Source organism: Pseudophryne corroboree, chromosome 4 (assembly GCF_028390025.1).
Source record: "Pseudophryne corroboree isolate aPseCor3 chromosome 4, aPseCor3.hap2, whole genome shotgun sequence".
NCBI lineage: Eukaryota > Metazoa > Chordata > Amphibia > Anura > Myobatrachidae > Pseudophryne > Pseudophryne corroboree.
The window spans coordinates 350,240,815-350,264,255 of record NC_086447.1 but is presented as its reverse complement, the minus strand read 5'-3'; the positions used below and the strand labels follow the sequence as shown (position 1 = coordinate 350,264,255).

General features: G+C 44.2%; 1 protein-coding gene across 6 annotated transcripts in view; it reads left to right on the top strand.

Annotated features, from left to right (window-relative positions):
• Positions 1–23,441, top strand: part of LPP (LIM domain containing preferred translocation partner in lipoma) — an 870,847-nt gene that overhangs the window by 624,357 nt on the left and 223,049 nt on the right. For all 6 annotated transcript variants that reach the window (XM_063916491.1, XM_063916490.1, XM_063916488.1 and 3 more), the window contains one exon: positions 12,161–12,269. In XM_063916491.1, coding sequence (XP_063772561.1) covers positions 12,161–12,269 — 109 coding nt within the window. The remainder of the gene's footprint in view (positions 1–12,160; positions 12,270–23,441) is intronic.

Sequence of the window (23,441 nt, the reverse complement as noted above, 5' to 3'; positions counted from 1 at the left end):
GGAATTCTGAACTATCTGCTTTCCGGTGTCCGTATTCTGACTGACGCCGCTGTAATTGGTGGGATGCCAAGTACAGCCCCTTGAAGAATACCCTTGTGGACCAAAACCTATTCAGATCTCTAGTTTTAAATAAAGATGTGAAGGTTTGGATTTACCTGGATCTCAAAACAGCATCTTATTGGCTCTCGGATGTCACGGGCTTTGGATAGCCAATAAGAAAAATCCGAACCCGCACAGCTCTAGTTTTAAAGAACAATATTCTGTACACATAAACATGTTTTCTCTTACGTCCTAGAGGATACTGGGGTCTATATTAGTACCATGGGGTATGAAGGACAGGTCCACTAGGTGCCTTGGGCACTTTAAGAAATCGATAGTGTGCACTGGCTCCTCCCTCTATGCCCCTCCTACCATACTCTGTTTCGAAAATGTCCCCGGAGGAGCCGGTCACGCTTGGGAAGCTCCTGCAGAGTTTTCTGCATTTATTTTCTTTATTATTTTCAGGCAGCTCTGGCTGGCACCAGACTGCCTGCTTTGTGGGACTTAGGGGGGGGGCAACCTCCCTAGGCTTAATGGTCCCGTTCCCCGCTGACAGGACACTGAGCTCCTGAGGGTCCTATTCATGAGCCCCACCACGGCGAGTGTACAGACCCGCAGCATACCACCACCCCTAACAGAGCCAGAAGAGTGGTGAGTAGGTGGCCTGAGTCCCGGTTAGCGGGTCGCCGGCTGTAATGGCGGCATGAGGGTAGAGCGCAGCGCTGCATGCATGCTGCGCTCCGGCTTCAGGGACACTGCAGTGACCGCTGTGAGGGGCGGCTAAAGCCATGCTTATTACCCACAACTGGCACTGTTTACAAGGATTCTAACACACTGTAACCCTTTTAATTCAAGTTACCTCAGCCAGTGTAAAAGTGGGAAGGCTGCACGCCATTAAGGGGGCGGGGCCTTCACTGTGAGCGGATACAGCGGCTCACCAGCGCCATTTCCTTTCTGCAAGCTTACACAGGCAGCCTGACTGGACTATGCAGCTCCTCCACGCGGACTCCAATGCATCTCAGTGGTACGAGGGGGTCATAGCAAAGGGGGGGAGCAATAATTTGGTATACTAAACCCTATTAAAGGTTTTTAGTTGGCGACCCAGCTAGGTCTATACTTTAGCTATAGGGGGGCTGTGTGGCTGTCTCCATTTCTCTGTGTCTCCCTAGAAGGGCTCTGTGTGGGTTAACTGTACGTTTAACCTATTCCTTACTGTGTGGGTGTGTGTTCTTTTGAATTATCATGTCAAAGGAGTGTGTATCATGCACAGCAGAGTGTTTTTCTCAATCGGGGGGGGGGATCATTACAGTGTACTCAGGATAGTACACATTCTCAGGCTAGTGGATCTGAACCAGTATGGTTAGATTCATTAAAATGCATGATTTCAAATATTTCACATAAATTATCCCAAAATGAGAAGGAAACGCAATACTGAAGGCAATCTGTAGATGACCTGATGAATAGAGATTCAGTGGTCGTCGGCGTCTCAGACCCCTGCTATTTGTCCACAGAGGTATACTCTGGCCCAAATCATGCAGGCTGATACCGATGATGATGTATCAGACCCAGAGGAGGGGGAGGTGGACTTGGTGGGGGGGGGGGGGGGGGGGAGATGCAGCTTTAGCACAGGGAATACAGGCCCTGATTGAAGCTATAAGAGAGGTTTTGCATATTCCTGACAAGGTGTCAGAGGACGAGGAGGAATCCTTTTTTAATGTAAAAAAGAAATCCTCTGCTACTTTTCCTGCTTCCAAGGAATGAAATTCCCTTTTTGAAGCAACTTGGGTCAATCCTGACAAGAAGTTTCAGATTCCAAAATGGTTGATTACATCCCTCCTGTTTTTTCTCAGGATGACAGAAAAAAATGTGAAATCCCGCCGATAGTGGACGTGTCAGTTTCCAGGCTGTCGCGTAAGATTGTTTTACCAGTTCCTGAGGCAGCTTTGTTGAAGGATGCTGCAGACCGCAAAATTGAGACCACTCTCAAATCTCTGTACACAGCAGCGGGGGTGGCCCAAAGACCCACTATAGCTTGTGCATGGATCACTAGGGCCATTGCAAAATGGTCTGGTAATCTAATTGACAGGTTAGATTCCTTGTCCAGGGGGGAGATTATTTAACGCCTACAGCATATACAGGATTCTGCTAACTTTATGGTGGAAGCCATAAAGGAGATTGGATTGCTCAATGCATGCACTACTGCCATGGCAGTGTCAGCATGTAGGGAGTTGTGGCTACGCCAGTGGACTGCGGATGCGGATTCCAGGAAAGGCGTGCAAAGCCTACCTTTCACAGGGGAAGCCCTTTTTGGAGATGAACCGGATACGTGGATATCCAAGGCTACGGCGGGTAAATCTACATATCTTCTTTCCACAGCTCCCCCGGCTAGGAATCCTATTCTGCATCAACGTTGCAGTCCTATCGGACAGCAAAGTTTAAAAGTAAGGCCAAAGGCTCTTCTAGTGCCTTCAAGGGCAATAGAGGTAAGCCCAGAAAACCTGCAAATACAGTCTCACAGGATCAGACCTCCGGTTCTACTTCCGCAAAGACTTCAGCATGACGGTAGACCGCACTGCCTGGTCAACAGGCAGGTGTGAGCCCAGTTACGAGATTTCAATCACGTATGGACCACATCATGCCTGGATCCATGGGTAAAAGATCTTATCATCCAGGGCTACAGACTGGAGTTTCAGGAACTCCCATCTCAAAGATTCTTCAAATCAGGCTTACCAGCTTCACCCGAAGCAAGTATAACCTTACAAGCAGCAATTCAAAAACTGGTATAGACTCAGGTCATTGTTCCAGTTCCACTTCACCTACAAAACAAGGGTTTCTATTCCAACCTGTTTGTGGTACCGAAACCGGATAGTTCGGTAAGACCCATTTTAAACCTCAAGTCACTGAACCCGTATTTACGGGTGTTCAAATTCAAGATGGAGTCGCTGAGAGTGGTGATACCAGGTCTGGAAGAGGGAGAATTCCTGGTGTCTCTGGATATCAAGGATGTGTACCTTCATATTCCGATTTGGCCGCCTCATCAGGCTTATCTAAGGTTTGCGTAGCAGAACTGTCACTATCCGTTCCAGGCCCTGCCCTTTGGGCTCTCCACGGCACCGACGGTGTTTACCAAGGTTATTGCGGAGATGATGTTTCTCCTACGCAAGCGGGAGGGAACATAATACCATACCTGGACGATCTACTGATAAAAGCACCATCCAGGGAAAGGTTGTTACACAGCATTGCCCTCTCCACACGACTACTGCAGGATCATGGGTGGATTCTGAATCAGCCAAAATCTCACCTGCAACCAACACTGGGGCTTCCGTTCCTAGGGATGATACTGGATATGGAGGTACAGAAGGTGTTCCTTCCTCTGGAAAAGGCATTGGTAATTCAGTCAATGGTAAGGGTCGTTCTACGACCGCACCGGATATCGGTACTTCTGTGCATACGACTCCTGGGAAAGATGGTAGCCTCTTATGAGGCACTGCAGTACGGATGGTTTCACGCAAGACCCTTCCAGCTGGATCTTCTGGACAAATGGTCTGGATCGCATCTACACATGCACCAGAGGATCCGTCTGTCCCCAAGAGCCAGGATTTCTCTTCTGTGGTGGCTACAGACTTCTCACCTGACCGAGGGCCGAAGGTTCGGGATTCAAAATTGGATTCTGCTAACCACGGATGCAAGCCTCAGAGGAAGATGGACAAGTCAGGAAGCCATTCTTTCAATCAACGTGTTGGAATTAAGGGCAATATACAACGCCCTTCGGAAGGCATCTCATCTTCAAAATGGAGCCATCCAGGTTCAGTCAGACAATGTGACAGCAGTGATGAACATAAACCAGCAGGGCGGAACGAAGAGCAGAGCAGCAATGTCGGAGGTGACAAGAATTCTCCTCTGGGCAGAGGGACACACCTTAGCGCTGCCCGCAATCTTCATTCCGGGAGTGGACAACTGGGAAGCAGACTTCCTCAGCAGGCATGACCTCCACCCGGGAGAGTGGGGCCTTCACCCGGAGGTGTTCAGGTGCTTGAAACGTCGGTGGGGAATTCCACAAATCGACATGATGGCCTCTCGTCTATACAAGAAGCTCCAGCGGTATTGCTCCAGGTTAAGCGACCCACAGGTGGTGGCCGTGGATGCTCTGGTGACACCGTGGGTCTACCAGATGGTGCATGTCTTTCCACCACTTCCGTTGATCACAAGAATTGTGAAAAGAATAAAAAGGGAAAGAGTTCAAGCAATTCTCATTGCTCCGGATTGGCTAAGAAGGGCTTGGTACGCAGATCTACTGAAACTACTTCTGGGGGACCTGTGGCCTCTGCCTCTTCGGGAGGATCTTCTAAGACAGGGGCTATTCGTCTATCAAGACTTACCGCGGCTACGTTTGCGGCATGGAGTTTGAGCGTCAAATTCTACCCTGGAAAGGGATTCCGGACAAGGTAATTCCTACCTTGATCCAAGCCAGGAAAGGGGTAACGTCTAAACATTACCACCAGATTTGGAGAAAATACGTCTCTTGGTGTGAGAACAGGAAATTTCTTGCTGTAGAATATCAGCTTGGTCGTCTTCTGCTTTTTCTGCAGTCTGGTATGGATGTGGGTCTGCGTCTGGGCTCCATAAAGGTCCAAATTTCGGCCTTGTCCATTTGCTTCCAGAAACCGTTGGTGTCCCTTCGTGAGGTTCAGACCTTCTTGAAAGGAGTTCTGCACATCCAACCACCCTTTGTGCCTACCACGGCACCTTGGGATCTTAACGTGGTGGTGCATTTTCTTCAATCGGATTGGTTTGAGCTTTTACAGGAGAGGGATATAAAGTTTCTTACATGGAAACTGTCACACTATTGGCCTTGGCTTTGGCACGGCGTGTTTCGGAATTGGGGGCCTTGTCTCACAAGAACCCCTGTTTGATTTTTTTCATGAGGATAAAGCTAAACTCAGAACTCGTCAGCAATTTCTTCCAAAGGTGGTGTCTGCGTTTCACTTCAACCAACCTATTGTGGTTCCGGTGCTTACTGACACCTCTTATACTTCAAAGTCCCTGGATGTTGTGAGGGCTTTGAGAATCTATGTCAAATGGACAGCTCGTCACAGAAAATCGGACTCGCTGTTTGTGCTCTATGATGCCAAGAAAATTGGGTTCCTGCTTCTAAGCAGTCTATTGCTCGCTGGATCACGCTGACTATCCAGCATGCTTACTGTACAGCAGCTTTGCCTGTTTCTAAATCAGTTCATGCCCACTCTACTAGGTTGGTGGGTTCTTCCTGGGCGGCTGCCCGTGGTGTCTCGGCTTTACAGCTCTGCCGAGCAGCTACTTGGTCTGGTTCGAACACGTTTGCTAAGTTCTACAAGTTCGATACCTTGGCCTCTGAGGACCTTCAGTTTGGTCAATCAGTTCTGCAAGAACCTCAGCGCTCTCCTACCCGGTTTGGAAGCTTTGGTACATCCCCATGGTACTAATGTGGACCCAAGTATCCTCTAGGATGTAAGAGAAAATAGGATTTTAATTATCTACCAGTAAATCCTTTTCCCGTAGTCCATAGAGGATACTGGGCGCCAGCCCAGTGCTTCGTGTTTCCTGCAGGGTTACTTGGTTAAGTATTATTGTTGGATCAGCTGTTGCTGTTCTGGTTCATGTTGTGTTATCATGGTTTTTCGTGTGTGTGTGTGTGTGTGTGTGTGTGTGTGTGCTGGTTCGAATCTCACCACTATCTTTTTCTGAATCCTTCTCTCAAGATATGTCCGTCTCCTCGGGCACAGTTTCTAGACTTAGTCTGGTAAGAGGGGCATAGAGGGAGGAGCCAGTGCACACTATTGATTTCTTAAAGTGCCCAAGGCTCCTAGTGGACCCGTCTATACCCCCTGGTACTAATGTGGACCCCAATATCCTCTACAGACTACGAGAAAAGGATTTACCGGTAGATCCTATTTTTTTTTTTATATATATATATATATATATATATATATATATATATATATATGTTAATAGTTTCTTTTGATCAATTAACAAAATGCAAAGTGAATTGATAGAAGAGAAATCAATATTTGGTGTGACCACCCTTTGTCTTCAAAGCAGCATCAATTCTTCTAGGTACACTTGCATACAGTTTTTGAAGGAACTCGGCAGGGAGTTGTTCCAAACATTTTGGAGAATTAACCACAGATCTGTTAATGTAGGCTTGCTCAAATCCTTCTGTCTCTTCATGTACTCCCAGACAGACTTGATGTTGAGATCATGGTTCTGTGGGGGTTAGATCATCACTTCCAGGATTCCTTGTTCTAATTTACTAAAGATAGTTGCAATTGGCTGTATGTTTTTGAATGTTGACCTGCTGCAGAATAAATTTTGAACCAATCAGAAGTCTCCCTGGTGCTATTGCATGATGGATAAGTACCTGCCTGTATAGCATTGATCCTGACCAAATCCACAATCCATTTGCTGAAATGCAGCACCAAACTTGCAAGGAACCTCCACCATGCTTCACTGTTGCCTGCAGACAGTCATTATTGTACCACTCTCCTGCCTTTTGTTGTAGCCAGATATTTCACATATTGACTCATCAGTCTAGAGAACCAGCTGCCCTTTTTACTGCACCCCAGTTCTGTTTTCCTGCATAATTGAGTCAAGGCTAAGCGACTAAACTATGCACAAAAAATATCCAAATATTTATTTGACTTTGATTTCTCTTCTTTCCATATACTTTGCATTTTGTTATTTGATCAAAATAAACTATTAATACTTCTGTTTTTGAAAGCATTCTTACTTTGCTGCATTTTTCCCACACCTGCCTAAAACTTTTGCACAGAACTATATTCTATACATCAGAATTTCGGTTTCCAAATTCTACAATAGATTGTGCATGGAAATAGTGGAGGTAACCATTTCATTCTTTTTAGCTGGCTAATAGTCCCATTTGGCATAGGATATAGTTTATACATTTTAAACTATAAACAAGATGTCATGCCTCTTTGGCCCTTTATTTGTATGTACAGTATCCGACAGCAAATCGAAATTCAGACAGACTGTTCTCTTTCACTAGTCTTTTTCTAATTCCCAACTCAAGCTGTTACTTGGGGAGCTGTAAAATTGCACTACTTTCTTTTGGTAGTGATAAGAAATCCAAAAACTGGATTTTATACCAGCAAACCAAATGATTAAGTGAGTGGGCTTTACTTAAATTGAAAGGCATAATTACCCAAATGTGATTCCCTGTGAAATCCTGGATATAGGAAGATAGTGTCTCATTCTCCAGAAGAACAACTAGTCATCATCTTGCCTGTTAGAAACATAAAAAGCTTATAATCTTAATGGGTATGAATCGATAAATTAGTACTTCTGCAGATGTAGTAAAACACAGATTAAATGACTCACTTCAGCAGCTATTATCAGTGTTCCTGCACCTCTGTCTGTACCAAGCAGCTGGACAATTTACATAATCACCCTGCCAAAACCCACAGTCACTTACTTTTCTGTCCATGTCAATGCATTGTAAATCCAGGGGGGTACAAGTGATAAGATTCCGAAGCAGCATGATTTATTTTACATGGTATAAATGAAACAAAAAATGGGCTTTAACTATTATTCTTAAGGAATGGTTGGATACATTTCCTTAACATTGTATGATCAGCCCAATGTTTCTCTAAGATAAGCAGGTCAACACTATTATTATTTTATTATTATTATCATCTTTTATTTATATGGCACCACAAGGAATCCGCCTCGCCAAATTATAATGTACATAAACAAATAAGAAAAAACATGAAAACAGTGACTTACAGTTAAATACAATATAGGACAAGTAAGGGTATATAAACATGGCTGCATCAGCAGACAACACTGAAATAAGTATCAGGGTGGCAGAAAACAAGGATTTGGTGCCATCAAAGGGAGCATTGAAAAGAAGGTAGGTTCAGTAAGAGACGTAAAAGCACATGAGGGTAGAGGGCCTTGATCCTGAAAACTTACAAAGCTTATGCTTCCTATGACATAGACAGTAACATTTTTCATTTTCTGCTTATTAAATGGGTGTGGTTACACTAGATTGAAGTGAAATTGAATTGAAATAATACTGGTCTGTAGACATAAGTACAGAGGTCTAACTTTCCAGTGGTGCCATCTTCAAGTTCCCTTTTTGCTGTGCCCTGCCAAACTGTATTTACATTTTGCAGAATTAACTCTGTTATCATTTACACTATAGCCCACCAATTATGCATTGCTGTAGAGGAGGACATGACAAATACGTAAAGAGGGGGGAGGGGAGGGTACAGAAATGGGAAAGTGAAGGAAGACATCTATTTCACCTAGAACTCTACTCACCCTACAGTGGGTGTACTGGAGATACTGTATAGTATAGTGGAGATACTGATCATGAGCATGAAGTGGGGGGAAGGGTGCCGGGGGGGGGGGGGGGGGGGGGTTCAGAAACAGGATGAAAGAGGCACAGGTGTGGGCATGCAGGCTAGCAATCCAACAATTAACAGATCAAAAATACGTGTGTGTGTATATAATATACTAAAATATGTGTATTATAAAATATGGTATAGTTGTGCTAGTCCTGGAAATGTTAATTGATTATGCAGGGTGTTACTGCTGTGTTTTTGCATCTACTAAACTTGCAGATTGTTGCAATAGGTAATGCAAGACTACATAAAGGGACCTACCTGCTATTTTACAGAATAGCATGTCCAGTTACAGTAGAGTACACTGTAAAACACACATGACAGAGGCTGACTACCTGTAATATAGATGTGTTCACATACACCTATCTTCAAATCGCACCAAATTGCCCTTTTTACTGCTCCATGACCATTCTTTTATCAATATTTTACTGAAAAGAAAAAGAAAGGGACAAGGTAGGTGTACCCAGTAACCCACTAGCGGAACTATATGCTTTTGGCAGTGCGAAAAAGAAGCTAATCTCAGAGAAAAGTCAAGAAACTAAACTATGGCGTCTGAGATACACATTCTGAATTCCTAGCAGGAAGCATCCCTCCAGCAATTGTTGAGAGAGCCCATTGAAAAGACGCAATATTAGACTTACTACTTACAAATGGAGACCGAATATCTGATGTAAAACTGGGTGAAAACCTGGGATCCAACACAGTATGGTTCAGAATAAAAAAAACAGAGACAGACTCATTCCATACAAAAACAACGGTGTTCAATTTTAGGAGGGCTGTTTTTTTTTTCTTTTTCTAGGGATATGAAAATGTGTAATCGATTCTTTGGCAGAGTGGAGGAACGTGGAAGGAGTGCAGGAGAGTGCATTAATGATACTACTGTATATTGGAAAGTACTGTGGAGGAAAGGAATCTTAGGAGTCACAATTTCAGGTGACTTAAAGAGCAATGAGGAAGGCTAGTCAGATGCTTGGTTGCACAGGGAAAGGAATCAGCAGCAGAAAGAAAGAAGGAAGTAATAATGCCACTGTATAGGTTATTGGTACTGCCTCATCTAGAATACTGGGATCAGTTCTGGAGGCCATATCTTCAGAAGGCTATTTATACATTAGAAACTGTACAAAGAAGGCAACTAAAATGGTGCATGTCCCACATCACAAAACTTAGCTGGAAAGACTAAAATATCTTAACATGTATAGTTTGGATCAGAGAAGGAAAAGGGGGGATATTATAGACACTTTCAAATATATCAAGGGTTTTAACAAGGTACGGGAGGGGAGACTGTTTTCAAAGGAAGAGAAGTAATAGAACTTGAAGACATACACTGAAACTGGAGGGAGGGGAAACTGAAGGTCAAGAGGAATCTTGAGGAAAAATTACTTCACAGAAAGGGTAGTGGACAAGTTCAGTAGCCTCCCAGCAGAGGTGATAGAGGCTAGGATAGTAGTTTAAACATTCATGGGATAGACATAAGGATATCCTTACAAAGAAAAAAGAATCAAATACTTGGGCAGATGTATTAAACCTGGAGAAGTGATAAGTGGAAGGTTATAATGCGCCAGCTAGTCAGCTCCTGTCATTTTTCAAATCCGTAATGATTGGCTAGTGCGTCATCACCTTCCACTTATCACTTCTCCTGGCTTAATACATCTGCACCAGGGTTTGAGGTAACAATATGGTTAAAAAAGGGGCAGAATAGATGGGCCAAGTGATTCTTATATGCCATCAAATTCTGTTTCTATCCATTTTGCATCATTATAATCATAAGTAGTGATGATGCATGTTACAAAACAAAAAGAGACCAGTAGTTCAGACACCTATAACAAGGATAAAAGGTTTTAATATAAATTGCTCTCACAAATAGATATGAAATAAAACTATGCATTTGAAACAATCAGGGTTCTTCGAAAGCATTATGTGGCTATTCGCAATGAGCAGCTCTAAATACCCCTCGCAATAAATAAGCAGATTGGAAACAGATGCATAGTATACGGTACCCATTAATCCAGCAAACTCCTTAGTGAAGTTGGACAAGTTCACTAGAACTCAGTGTCAGGCATAAATGGGATATGCATTCTGATTAGACAAGCAGCAGTGGAGATGGAAGCTAAACAGTGAAATTTGATACTGTGGTTTAAAATGCAGAAACACTGTTCATGCCATTATATATGTATTTCTTAAGGACTAGTACCTCCCTCAGGCCACCCCTTGTTTCCATAGTTACATATGTTGCTTAGAAATGTCAATTTTTAATTTTGAATTGTGAATTTGAGTCTAACCCTATAACCACCTAAGTATTATTTTATTTGAAAATGATAGTCAAAAAGCCATGCTGCCTTTCTCCAACTGGATGGGAAGGGACAGATGTGGGACCATGGATTTTGGGGGTGAGAGTATTACACTGTGGATGCTGATTTTCATGCACATGTCCTTGTTTCCCTTCCATATATTTGTATCATGTTGGGTAAAGAAGAGGGTAATTTCTTTTTTTATTTGTGTTTTTCCTCTATTGCTCGTCAGCTGTGTGATGTTATGGATTATAAGCAGTCGTTTTGGATGTTGGCATTGTACAAATTAATAATTTGTGCTGCTTGTATAATGAGAGCAATTCTTCCTTTCGTAGAGCATCATGAGCAGTTTCACGTAATAGTAACTAATTATTTAACTATGACTGGCAGCTCTGAACATTGTGTTCTTTTTGCCTCGCTTACAATGTTTTCTGTGAATCTCATTACAAAGAAAGAAAGTATTTCTTACAATCTGCTAAAGGCACAAGCAGCGGAATGAAAGCTGGGGTTTTGTTCTGCGTGGAACGCAAGAGATGCTGTTTTAATTGCCTTAATATCCACGGTGTTAAGTCTGAGATATCAATAAAACAGACATAAACGTGATTTGTTTTTGTTGTGTCTGATTATTTTGGAATAATCACACATAATTGCATAACACTTTCTATGTAGAATTAAATAATACAGAAGGATAGACTACGGAGTTAATGCCCTGTACATGTCCATCCTTTGAGTCATTGCTTTATACACAATTTATAATGCGTGACATGGGCCACACGTGGATCCCCTTACCTCTACCATTAAATCAGTGAGCCTTATAAAGTAAACTCTCTTTTTTGCTTAAATGAGAGAGCCTAATTTTCAGACCAGGTAAAAAAAAATGTGCCTAATCTGCTCCATATCTGAAACAAGTTGTAATTAGTGTGCGTCTAAACTGAAATTAAAGTACTTGTTAGAAGATATTACAGTAAAACATCTTTTTGTTGTGCTTTACAAGCAAAAAACTATTTTCTTTATCCGGGTTCAAAATCCGTTGAATAAATATTGAACCTGATCTTGGAAAATGGTGTTCTGTGTACTCATTCAAACAATATATGTAATATGTAAATTATATGTGGTGCTTTACACACCTTAGAGGCACATCGCTCATTATTGTATTCTTCTCCTTACATTTTGCTGTGTACTGGCATGGCTTAAAACTTCGTAATGTCTTCCTTTTCTCCTAAATCCAGCATACTAGGCTATTCTAGTACATTTTGTCTTTTACATTGTGTTTTCAGTTTGCCTACACAAAATTTTCCATTCCCATGCTCATATTATAGTAGATATCCGATCCTGATTGATATGTCTGCCCTTTATTGGATCTCGCTCCTTAAATAATGAATTCTTAGCCCACAAAAAAAACAACAATATTTTGATTTTCTTTATTTGTAGGCAACCTACAGTGCAGGGGCCCCTGCTCTAAGGCCTGAGGATGAACTGGAACGACTGACCAAGAAGATGTTATACGACATGGAGAACCCTCCATCTGAAGAGTACTTTGGTAAGAAATTACTTAAATCAGAAGAATGTTTATCGGATGTGGTTTATTTGTACATTGGGAGGTGTGTAATACATTGCCATCATCGCACAGAACAATAAAACGCCATAGTATTTACATATGGAGCCGCGCTCATCTGAGGCGGCTCCATGGCAGATGTGCACTCCCGGCGTGACTAGGCGCTCCGTCCGCCTAGTCACGCTGCGAGTGCACAGAGACGCTCTCCTATTCATAGAATAGGAAAGCGTCTCCATCTGGGCGCGCGTGCCCACCCTGACGGAGACGCTCTCCCATTCTAGTGATTGTGGCGCGTCTCTGTTAAGGGGGCACGTGCCCTGCCAGGGATGGAGACGCCCGAGTACTAGGCACGCCTAGGCACAGACGGAGCCACAACTAGCGTGACTCCATCTGTACATCAAACGTACAGTAGCACTCTGGCATCTGCAGCTGTCCTTGCAGGATCATAGTTCGGTAAGTGTTGTTACATTATATCATGTGGTAAGCTGTGATGCAGATGTGTACTCATACACTCTGGCCTTAGTTGCTCCAAACAGCCCCTCTGCGTACGCTATAACTCAGCCATTCCAAGTATCTTTTTTGCTCAAAATGTGTGTCTGATTGGATTAAATAAAACAACTGGAAGCAACAAAACTACTTGGCTGGATTTCACTGACCAGTTTGATGGGCGACATTTGCACATATGTGTGCAACCGAGTCTGAATCTGTATCCAAAGTGCTACAAAGTAGCAGCCCTTTCCCCATGCCTAGTTCCGTTGTACTTCATCTGTGACTTTAAGTGTTTAAAACTATTTTACTGTATATAGTTGCATCATCTTTTTGGGTGTGGATTGCAGTGAAATTGTTCTCTAAACCTACAAGTTATGTTAAAGTTTAGGCTTCTTCTGAGTATTAGAAAAACACATTTTGCGTTAACATCAGCCCAAGCATTGAAGTTGACTGCACTAAAGGTACACCATATCTGGGTTACATAATTAATTTGCATCATGGATTTAAATTATTGATACAAGTTGGTTTCATACAAATGCATCGACAATAGGCCTACACTTTCATTTGACTACAATACTGTAAGTGTAATAATGTTTAGTTGCCACTAATGCAATAGATATAAAATATAAAACAAATTTAGGTTCCCCCAAGCACCATCCTGAACTTACATCCTTTCTGTCATTAAAGCAAATTGTTCTATCACTTGTAATGCTAATCATTTCCTCCAGCTTTATGTATCAAACCCTTTTATTTTATTTTTAACGCTGCCTGTGTCTCTGCCAATTTATAGTCTTCACATTCTTATCTCTTATTCATCCATTTCATTTAGTATTGAGCCGACAGCTTATCCACTATTATTATGGCCCATTGATCAAATAATTGGAAAAGGGCAAATCAGTAGCAACAGTGCTTGTGATTTGCATGAAATATTCCCAGCCCAGGGTGCATGTAGCATGGTAATTGCTGCATCCACATTGCTGTCAGCTAATAACTATATTAGTCAGAATATGGAAAGCTAGATCCTAACATATTAAAAGATGTTTTGGAGCAAATAGGCTTTGAATAGAAGGATTTAATTAAACATGCTAGCAGGCTTCCAGGCTTTATGGGAAGTCGAGGGGAAATATTTACAGATAATTTAGTGTAAGTATCTTGGGTTAAATGAGGTAATTGTCCTCAAGGGTTAACGTTTTAACCTGTTTGAGTTTTAAAAACAATATTAGGTTTCATATCTATTAATAATATCTGTTTATATAACTGTTCCCTTTGTTGCTCTGTGTTCTGCATCCACCTAGAAGTTACTTTTAATGGAAATCAGTGCCGCTCTTACTCTCCTTGTTCCATAATAAATTTTCACCATCTTACCAAAATCACTGATTAAACCAATTACTCTATACATATGACATCTAATTATTGCTTGGCTGTGAACGGCGTGGTGATAACCTTACTCTAAGTCACCCTGCAGTGACTACTTGAACATTTTGGAATCAATCCAATTAGGTGCAAGTTTGTGAAAGCGAGTTTCATGAAACTCTCATATATGACACGCATGCATGCACCAGATAAACGTGACCTCCAATTAGAGATGCCCATTTGTGGTAGTTGTAGTAAGGTTGCACGACTTTTCTACAAATAGTGAGCTCACTCGGAAAGAAGCATACTTAATACTTACATACTTAATACTTACAAATGAGACCCGAATATCTGACGTAAAAGTGAGTGAAAACCTGGGATCCAGTGATCATCAAGCAGTATGGTTCAGATTAAAGACAGAGCGACTCATCCCATGCAAAACAACAATGTTATATTTTAGGAAGGCTGATTTTTGTAGGGATGGGAAAATGTGTAAGCGATTCTCTGGCAGAGTGAAGGAACTTGGAAGGAGTGCAGGACCTTTGTATTAAAAGAGTTAGGAAAAAAACAAGGAAAAGGAAGCCAGCGCGGCTTGCAAAAGAAGTAGCAAATATTTTGAAAGCAAAAAAGATGGCCTTTAGGAAAAATAAGCAGATGCAAAATAATGAAGACAAAGAGGTGTATCTTGTTAGACAGAAAGAGACTACGAAGGTAATTAGATGTGCAAAGGAACATGCTGAAGAGAATATGCCCCAATCAGTGAAGGGGTAAAGGGGGCAGCTTTTTTTTTTTTTGTATATAAGCAAAACGAGAAAAACAAAAGGCAAAATAATAAGACTAAAGACATAGTGCGGGAGTCTTGTTGAGCGAGATCATCTTAATTATTTTTGCTCCATAATTACTATTGAAAGAGAGGGGAAGGGGCCACAGTTAAGTTGTAGGCATATTCAGAAAAATTATGTAGAAACAAGTACATTTACAGACGAGACAGTCCTAACAGTACTTTCAGAACTGAAAGTAGATAAATCAATTGGGCCAGAAAGGATACATCCAAGGATCCTAAAAGTGCTGTTAGCACCATTAACAGAATTATTTAACCAGTCACTAGCTACAGAAGTAATTCCAGTGGACTGGAAAAGAGTGAACGTAGTCCCACTGCACAAAAGTGGAAGCAAGGAAAAGGCAAGCAACTACCGACCAGTGAGCCTTACATCAGTAGTAGAGAAATTGATGGAAACAGGTTGTACCCGATGGGAATTTTGCCTCTTTTTAACCTCACTGACTATGTAACTATGTAAACCTTCTTAAAATAAAGAGTTGTAGATTATCTCAATTCCAACAATTTACAGGATCCCAAACAGCATGGATTTACAGGGGGAGATCATTTCAAACAAATATTTTTGACTTTTTTTGTCTGGGTGACCAAAGTAATAGATAAAGGGGGGCATAGAAATAGCTTATCTAGATTTTATTAAAGCATTTAACACTGTCCCACATCGCAAACTGTAAAATAAACTTGGAAGCATGGGATTGGATATTTATATATATTCAAGATGGTTGAATGGATACAATCTTGGTTGCAGGATAGAAAACAGAGAGTTGTAGTAAATGGAGTGCATTCACATGAGGGAAATGTTACCAGTGGAGTACCCAAGGGATCTGTACTTGGACCAGTGCTTTTTAATATATTGGTGACATTGCAAATGGTATTGAAGGGAAAGTATGCCTTTTTGCAGATGGCACAAAGGTATGCAACAGGTTAGACATACCAGGAGGAGTAAAACAAGTGATTGATGATCTAGGAAGACTAGAAAAATGGTCAAAAGAGTGGCAATTACAGTAAATTGCCCAAATATGCAAAATCATGAACTTGGGTCTTAAAACACCAAATCTCAGAAAAAAACGGGTGACGTGCCATTTACTGGAGATTTGTTGAGTGACGCTGCTGCCAGTGGGAGAATGGTGGGTACTCTGGAGAGTGGAGTATTTAAAAATGGGTGCATTCCCCCCTGGAAACTGGGGTCCACTGTGCACCGCACACACTGCACCCATTATATATATTAATGGCACTATATTGGAAAGGGTGTAGTATGCGTGACCAGCGGTCAGGAGACTGCTGGTCAGCATAACGATGCTGGGCTCCCGGCAGCAGAATCCCGACGGGGGGTGGCGAGTGCTGCAAGCCTCTTGCGGTCTCGGTGGCCGGTTCTGTTCCTACTCGATGGGTGTCGTGGACACCCACGAGTGGGAATAGTCCCTGTTGGCCAGCATGCCGACCGTCGGGATTGTGAGGGGGTGGGATGTAGGGGGAGGTTATGTGACCGTCAGTCTCCTGACCGCCGGTCACATAACCACATCCCTATTGGTAACTACTGAGGACCCACTATTTCAGGTGACTTAAAGGCAGGTAAGTTATGTAATAAAGTAATGAGGAAGGTAAGTCAGATGGTTGCATAGGGAGAGGAATTGGCAGCAGAAAGAAGTAATAATGCCATTGTATATGTCATTGGTACGGCCTCATCTAGAATACGATATTCAATTCTTGAGTCCATATATTCCGAAGAATATTAGTATATTAGAGACTGTACAAAGATGGGCAACTAAAATGGTGCTTGGCCTATATCACAACACTTACCGGGAAAGACTAAAAGATCTTAACATGTATAGTTTGGAGTAGAGAAGGGAAAGAGGGGACATGATAGAAACTTTCAAATATACCAAGGGTTTTAACAAGGTACAGGAGGGAAACATTTTTCAAAGGAAGAGAAGTAATACAACATAACGGCATGCACTGAAATTGGAGGGAAGTGGGTTCAGGGGAAACTTGAGGAAAGACAGTAGAGCAATTTACACATGCATGGGATAGACATAAGGATATCCTTACATAGAAATAAAGATCAAATAGTATTTGAGGTAACAGTATGGTTAAAAAAGGGGCAGGCTAGATGGGCCAATTGGTTCTTATCTGCCATAAAATGCTAGTGGGGAAACCATACACAAAAAAAGTGACAACTGACATAGCAGGACCGTATACTGTAGAATGGTGTCTGTGGTCATAAGGAAACACTGTAGGTTTTCAAAAGTGTCAAATAATTTTTGCCCTTTTTATTGATGGTGTAAAAATGACAGTAAGCAAACGTTTTTCATTAAATGAGGTCTTTCCAGCAATTTGGGGTATAGGAAAAATATTTTTAATTATTTTTCTCTTTCGTCCTAGAGGATGCTGGGGACTCCGTAAGGACCATGGGGTATAGACGGGCTCCGCAGGAGATAGGGCACCTAAAAAGAACTTTGACTATGGGTGTGCACTGGCTCCTCCCTCTATGCCCCTCCTCCAGACCTCAGTTAGATCTTGTGCCCAGAGGAGAATGGGTGCACTGCAGAGAGCTCTCCAGAGTTTTCTGTGGAAAAAGAATTTTGTTAGGTTTTTTATTTTCAGGGAGTCCTGTTGGCAACAGGCTCCCTGCAACGTGGGACCGAGGAGAGAGAAGCAGAGCTGGCTTGTCAAGTTGGGCTCTGTTTCTAAGGCTACTGGACACCATTAGCTCCAGAGGGAGTCGGAACACAGGTCTCACCTGGGGTTCGTCCCAGAGCCGCGCCGCCGTCCTCCTCACAGATGCCGAAGATAGAAGCCGGGTGAGTATGAGAAGGCAGAAGACATCATAGGCGGCAGAAGACATCAGATCTTCATGAGGTAAGGCATGCAGCGGTAAGCTGCGCGCCATTGCTCCCATTCACACACACAGAGCAGCACTGAAGGGTGCAGGGCGCAGGGGGGGGGCGCCCTGGGAAGCAATAAACCTCACATTTGGGCACTGACAATGTAGATTAGGCTGCTGGGCAGTAATTCTACGATCCCCCGCCATTTTCTATAAAAAAAATCACCGGGACCGAAGCCCGCCGTCGGGTGGGCGGAGCTTGATCCCCAGCACTAACCAGCGCCATTTTCTCCACAGAAGCTGCATGAGGAAAACGCTGGCTCCCTGGTCTCTCCCCTGCTGAACATTCAGGCTGGAAAAAAGAGGAGGGGGGCATTTTGAGCGCAGTGAGTGGGAATCTGGTCATTTTATATATATATAAAAGCGCTATCTGGTCATATTTCTCTGACGTCCTAGTGGATGCTGGGAACTCCGTAAGGACCATGGGGAATAGACGGGCTCCGCAGGAGACTGGGCACTCTAAAAGAAAGATTAGGTACTATCTGGTGTGCACTGGCTCCTCCCACTATGACCCTCCTCCAGACCTCAGTTAGATTTCTGTGCCCGGCCGAGCTGGATGCACACTAGGGGCTCTCCTGAGCTCCTAGAAAGAAAGTTTATTTTAGGTTTTTTATTTTACAGTGAGACCTGCTGGCAACAGGCTCACTGCATCGAGGGACTAAGGGGAGAAGAAGCGAACCTACCTGCTTGCAGCTAGCTTGGGCTTCTTAGGCTACTGGACACCATTAGCTCCAGAGGGATCGACCGCATGGAACTGGCCTTGGTGTTCGTTCCTGGAGCCGCGCCGCCGTCCCCCTTACAGAGCCAGAAGCAAGAAGAGGTCCGGAAAATCGGCGGCAGAAGACTTCGGTCTTCACCAAGGTAGCGCACAGCACTGCAGCTGTGCGCCATTGCTCCTCATGCACACTTCACACTCCGGTCACTGAGGGTGCAGGGCGCTGGGGGGGGCGCCCTGAGGGCAATATATGACACCTTGGCTGGCAAATCTACATCATATATAGTCCTAGAGGCTATATAGATGTATAATTACCCCTGCCAGTATTCCAGAAAAAGCGGGAGAAAGTCAGTTGAAAAAGGGGCGGGGCTTCTTCCTCAGCACACTGGCGCCATTTTCTCTTCACAGTGCAGCTGGAAGACAGCTCCCCAGGCTCTCCCCTGTAGTTTTCAGGCTCAAAGGGTTAAAAAGAGAAGGGGGGGGGGGGCACAAAATTTAGGCGCAATATTGTATATACAAGCAGCTATTGGGAAAAATTCACTCAATATAGTGTTAATCCCAAAATTATATAGCGCTCTGGTGTGTGCTGGCATACTCTCTCTCTGTCTCCCCAAAGGGCTGTGTGGGGTCCTGTCCTCAGTCAGAGCATTCCCTGTGTGTGTGTGTGTGTGTGTGTGTGTGTGTGTGTGTGTGCGGTGTGTCGGTACGGCTGTGTCGACACGTTTGATGAGGAGGCTTATGTGATGGCAGAGCAGATGCCGATAAATGTGATGTCGCCCCCTGTGGGGCCGACACCAGAGTGGATGGATAGGTGGAAGGTATAAACCGACAGTGTCAACTCCAGCTATGGGACAGTCGGCTTCTCAGCCCGCGCCTGCCCAGGCGTCTCAAAGGCCATCAGGGGCTCAAAAACGCCCGCTCCCTCAGATGGCAGACACAGATGTCGACACGGAGTCTGACTCCAGTGTCGACGAGGTTGAGACATATACACAATCCACTAGGAACATCCGTTACATGATCCCGGCAATAAAAAATGTGTTACACATTTCTGACATTAACCCAAGTACCACTAAAAAAGGGTTTTATGTTTGGGGAGAAAAAGCAGGCAGTGTTTTGTTCCCCCATCAAATGAGTGAATGAAGTGTGAAAAAGCGTGGGTTCCCCCGATAAGAAACTGGTAATTTCTAAAAAGTTACTGATGGCGTACCCTTTCCCGCCAGAGGATAAGTTACGCTGGGAGATATCCCCTAGGGTGGATAAGGCGCTCGCACGTTTGTCAAAAAAGGTGGCACTGCCGTCTTAGGATACGGCCACTTTGAAGGTACCTGCTGATAAAAAGCAGGAGGCTATCCTGAAGTCTGTATTTACACACTCAGGTACTAGACTGAGACCTGCAGATAGTGCTGCTGCAGCGTGGTCTGTAACCCTGTCAAACGGATACTATTTTGCGAACATAAGACGTCGTCTTATATATGAGGGATGCACAGAGGGATATTTTGCCGGCTGGCATCCAGAATTAATGCAATGTCCAAAAATTTCAGCGATCAGTGGGCTCGCTCACAGGTGGATCCCTGGATCTTGCAAGTAGTATCTCAGGGGTACAAGCTGGAATTCGAGGCGTCTCCCCCCCGCCGTTTCCTCAAATCTGCCTTGCCTTCAACTCCCTCAGGCAGGGAGGCTGTGCTAGAGGCAATTCACAAGCTGTATTCCCAGCAGGTGATAGTCAAGGTGCCCCTACTTCAACAAGGACGGGGTTACTATTCCACACTGTTTGTGGTACCGAAACCGGACGGTTCGGTGAGACCCATTTTAAATTTGAAATTCTTGAACACATACATAAAAAAATTCAAGTTCAAGATGGAATCGCTCAGGGCGGTTATTGCAAGCCTGGAGGAGGGGGATTACATGGTATCCCTGGACATCAAGGATGCTTACCTACATGTCCCCATTTACCATCCTCACCAGGAGTACCTCAGATTTGTGGTACAGGATTGCCATTACCAATTCCAAACACTGCCGTTTGGACTGTCCACGGCACCGAGGGTCTTTACCAAGGTAATGGCAGAAATTATGATACTCCTTCGAAAAAAGGTAGTTTTAATTATCCGGTACTTGGACGATCTCCTTATAAAGGCGAGGTCCAAGGAGCAGTTGTTGGTCGGAGTAGCACTATCTCGGGAAGTGCTACAACAGCACGGATGGATTCTATACATTCCAAAGTCACAGCTGGTTCCTACCACACGCCTACTGTTCCTGGGGATGGTTCTGGACACAGAACAGAAAAAAGTGTTTCTCCCGCAGGAGAAAGCCAAGGAGCTGTCATCTCTAGTCAGAGACCTCCTGAAACCAAAACAGGTATCGGTGCATCACTGCACACGAGACCTGGGGAAAATGGTAACTTCTTACGAAGCAAAATTCCATTCTGCAGGTTTCATGCAAGAACCTTTCAGTGGGACCTCTTGGACAAGTGGTCGGGATCGCATCTTCAGATGCATCGGCTGATAACCCTGTCTCCAAGGACCAGGGTATCTCTACTGTGGTGGCTGAAGAGTGCTCATCTTCAAGAGGGCCGCAGATTCGGCATACAGGACTGGGTCCTGGTAACCACGGATGCCAGCCTTCGAGGCTGGGGGGCAGTCACACAGGGAAGAAATTTCCAAGGACTTTGGTCAAGTCAGGAGTCGTCCCTACACATAAATATTCTGGAACTGAGGGCCATTTACAATGCCCTAAGTCTGGCAAGGCCTCTGCTTCAAAACCAGCCGGTACTGATCCAATCAGACAACATCACGGCAGTCGCCCATGTAAACCGACAGGGCGGCACAAGAAGCAGGATGGTGATGGCAGAAGCCACAAGGATTCTCCGATGGGCGGAAAATCACGTCTTAGCACTGTCAGCAGTGTTCATTCCGGGAGTGGACAACTGGGAAGCAGACTTCCTCAGCAGACACGACCTACACCCGGGAGAGTGGGGACTTCATCCAGAAGTCTTCCAACTGTTGGTAAACCGTTGGGAAAGGCCACAGGTGGACATGATGGCGTCCCGCCTAAACAAAAAACTAGATATTGCGCCAGGTCAAGGGACCCTCAGGCAATAGCTGTGGACGCTCTAGTGACACCGTGGGTGTACCAGTCGGTTTATGTATTCCCTCCTCTGCCTCTCATACCAAAGGTACTGAGAATAATAAGAAAACGAGGAGTAAGAACAATACTCGTGGTTCCGGATGGGCCAAGAAGAGCTTGGTACCCAGAACTTCAAGAAATGATATCAGAGGACCCATGGCCTCTACCGCTCAGACAGGATCTGCTACAGCAGGGGCCCTGTCTGTTCCAAGACTTACTGTGGCTGCGTTTGACGGCATGGCGGTTGAATTCCGGATCCTAAAGGAAAAGGGCATTCCGGAAGAAGTCATTCCTACGCTGATAAAAGCCAGGAAAGAAGTAACCGCAAACCATTATCACCGTATTTGGCCAAAATATGTTGCGTGGTGTGAGGCCAGGAAGACAGAGGAATTTCAGCTGGGTCGTTTTCTGCACTTCCTACAGTCAGGAGTGACTATGGGCCTAAAATTGGGTTCCATTAAGGTCCAGATTTCGGCTCTGTCGATTTTCTTCCAGAAAGAACTGGCTTCACTGCCTGGAGTTCAGACATTTGTAAAGGGAGTGCTACATATTCAGCCCCCTTTTGTGCCTCCTGTGGCACCTTGGGATCTCAACGTGGTGTTGAGTTTCTTAAAATCACATTGGTTTGAGCCACTTAAAACTGTGGATTTGAAATATCTCACGTGGAAAGTGGTCATGTTATTGGCCTTGGCTTCGGCCAGGCGTGTGTCAGAATTGGCGGCTTTGTCATGTAAAAGCCCTTATCTGATTTTCCATATGGATAGGGCAGAATTGAGGACTCGTCCCCAGTTTCTCCCTAAGGTGGTATCAGCTTTTCACTTGAACCAACCTATTGTAGTGCCTGCGGCTACTAGGGACTTGGAAGATTCCAAGTTACTGGACGTAGTCAGGGCCTTAAAAATTTATATTTCCAGGACGGCTGGAGTCAGGAAAACTGACTCGCTTTTTATCCTGTAGGCACCCAACAAAATAGGTGCTCCTGCTTCTAAGCAGACTATTGCTCGCTGAATTTGTAGCACAATTCAGCTGGAGCATTCTGCGGCTGGATTGACGCATCCTAAATCAGTAAAAGCCCATTCCACGAGGAAAGTGGGCTCATCTTGGGCGGCTGCCCGAGGGGTCTCGGCTTTACAATTTTGCCGAGCTGCAACTTGGTCAGGGGCAAACACGTTTGCTAAATTCTACAAAATTGATACCCTGGCTGAGGAGGACCTTGAGTTCTCTCATTCGGTGCTGCAGAGTCATCCGCACTCTCCCGCCCGTTTGGGAGCTTTGGTATAATCCCCATAGTCCTTACGGAGTTCCCAGCATCCACTAGGACGTCAGAGAAAATAAGATTTTACTCACAGGTAAATCTATTTCTCGTAGTCCGTAGTGGATGCTGGGCGCCCATCCCAAGTGCGGATTGTCTGCAATACTTGTATGTAGTTATTGCCTAACTAAGGGTTATTGTTGAGCCATCTGTTGAGAGGCTCAGTTATATTTCATACTGTTAACTGGGTGTAGTATCACGAGTTATACGGTGTGATTGGTGTGGCTGGTATGAGTCTTACCCGGGATTCAAAATCCTTCCTTATTGTGTCAGCTCTTCCGGGCACAGTATCCTAACTGAGGTCTGGAGGAGGGTCATAGTGGGAGGAGCCAGTGCACACCAGATAGTACCTAATCTTTCTTTTAGAGTGCCCAGTCTCCTGCGGAGCCCGTCTATTCCCCATGGTCCTTACGGAGTTCCCAGCATCCACTACGGACTACGAGAAA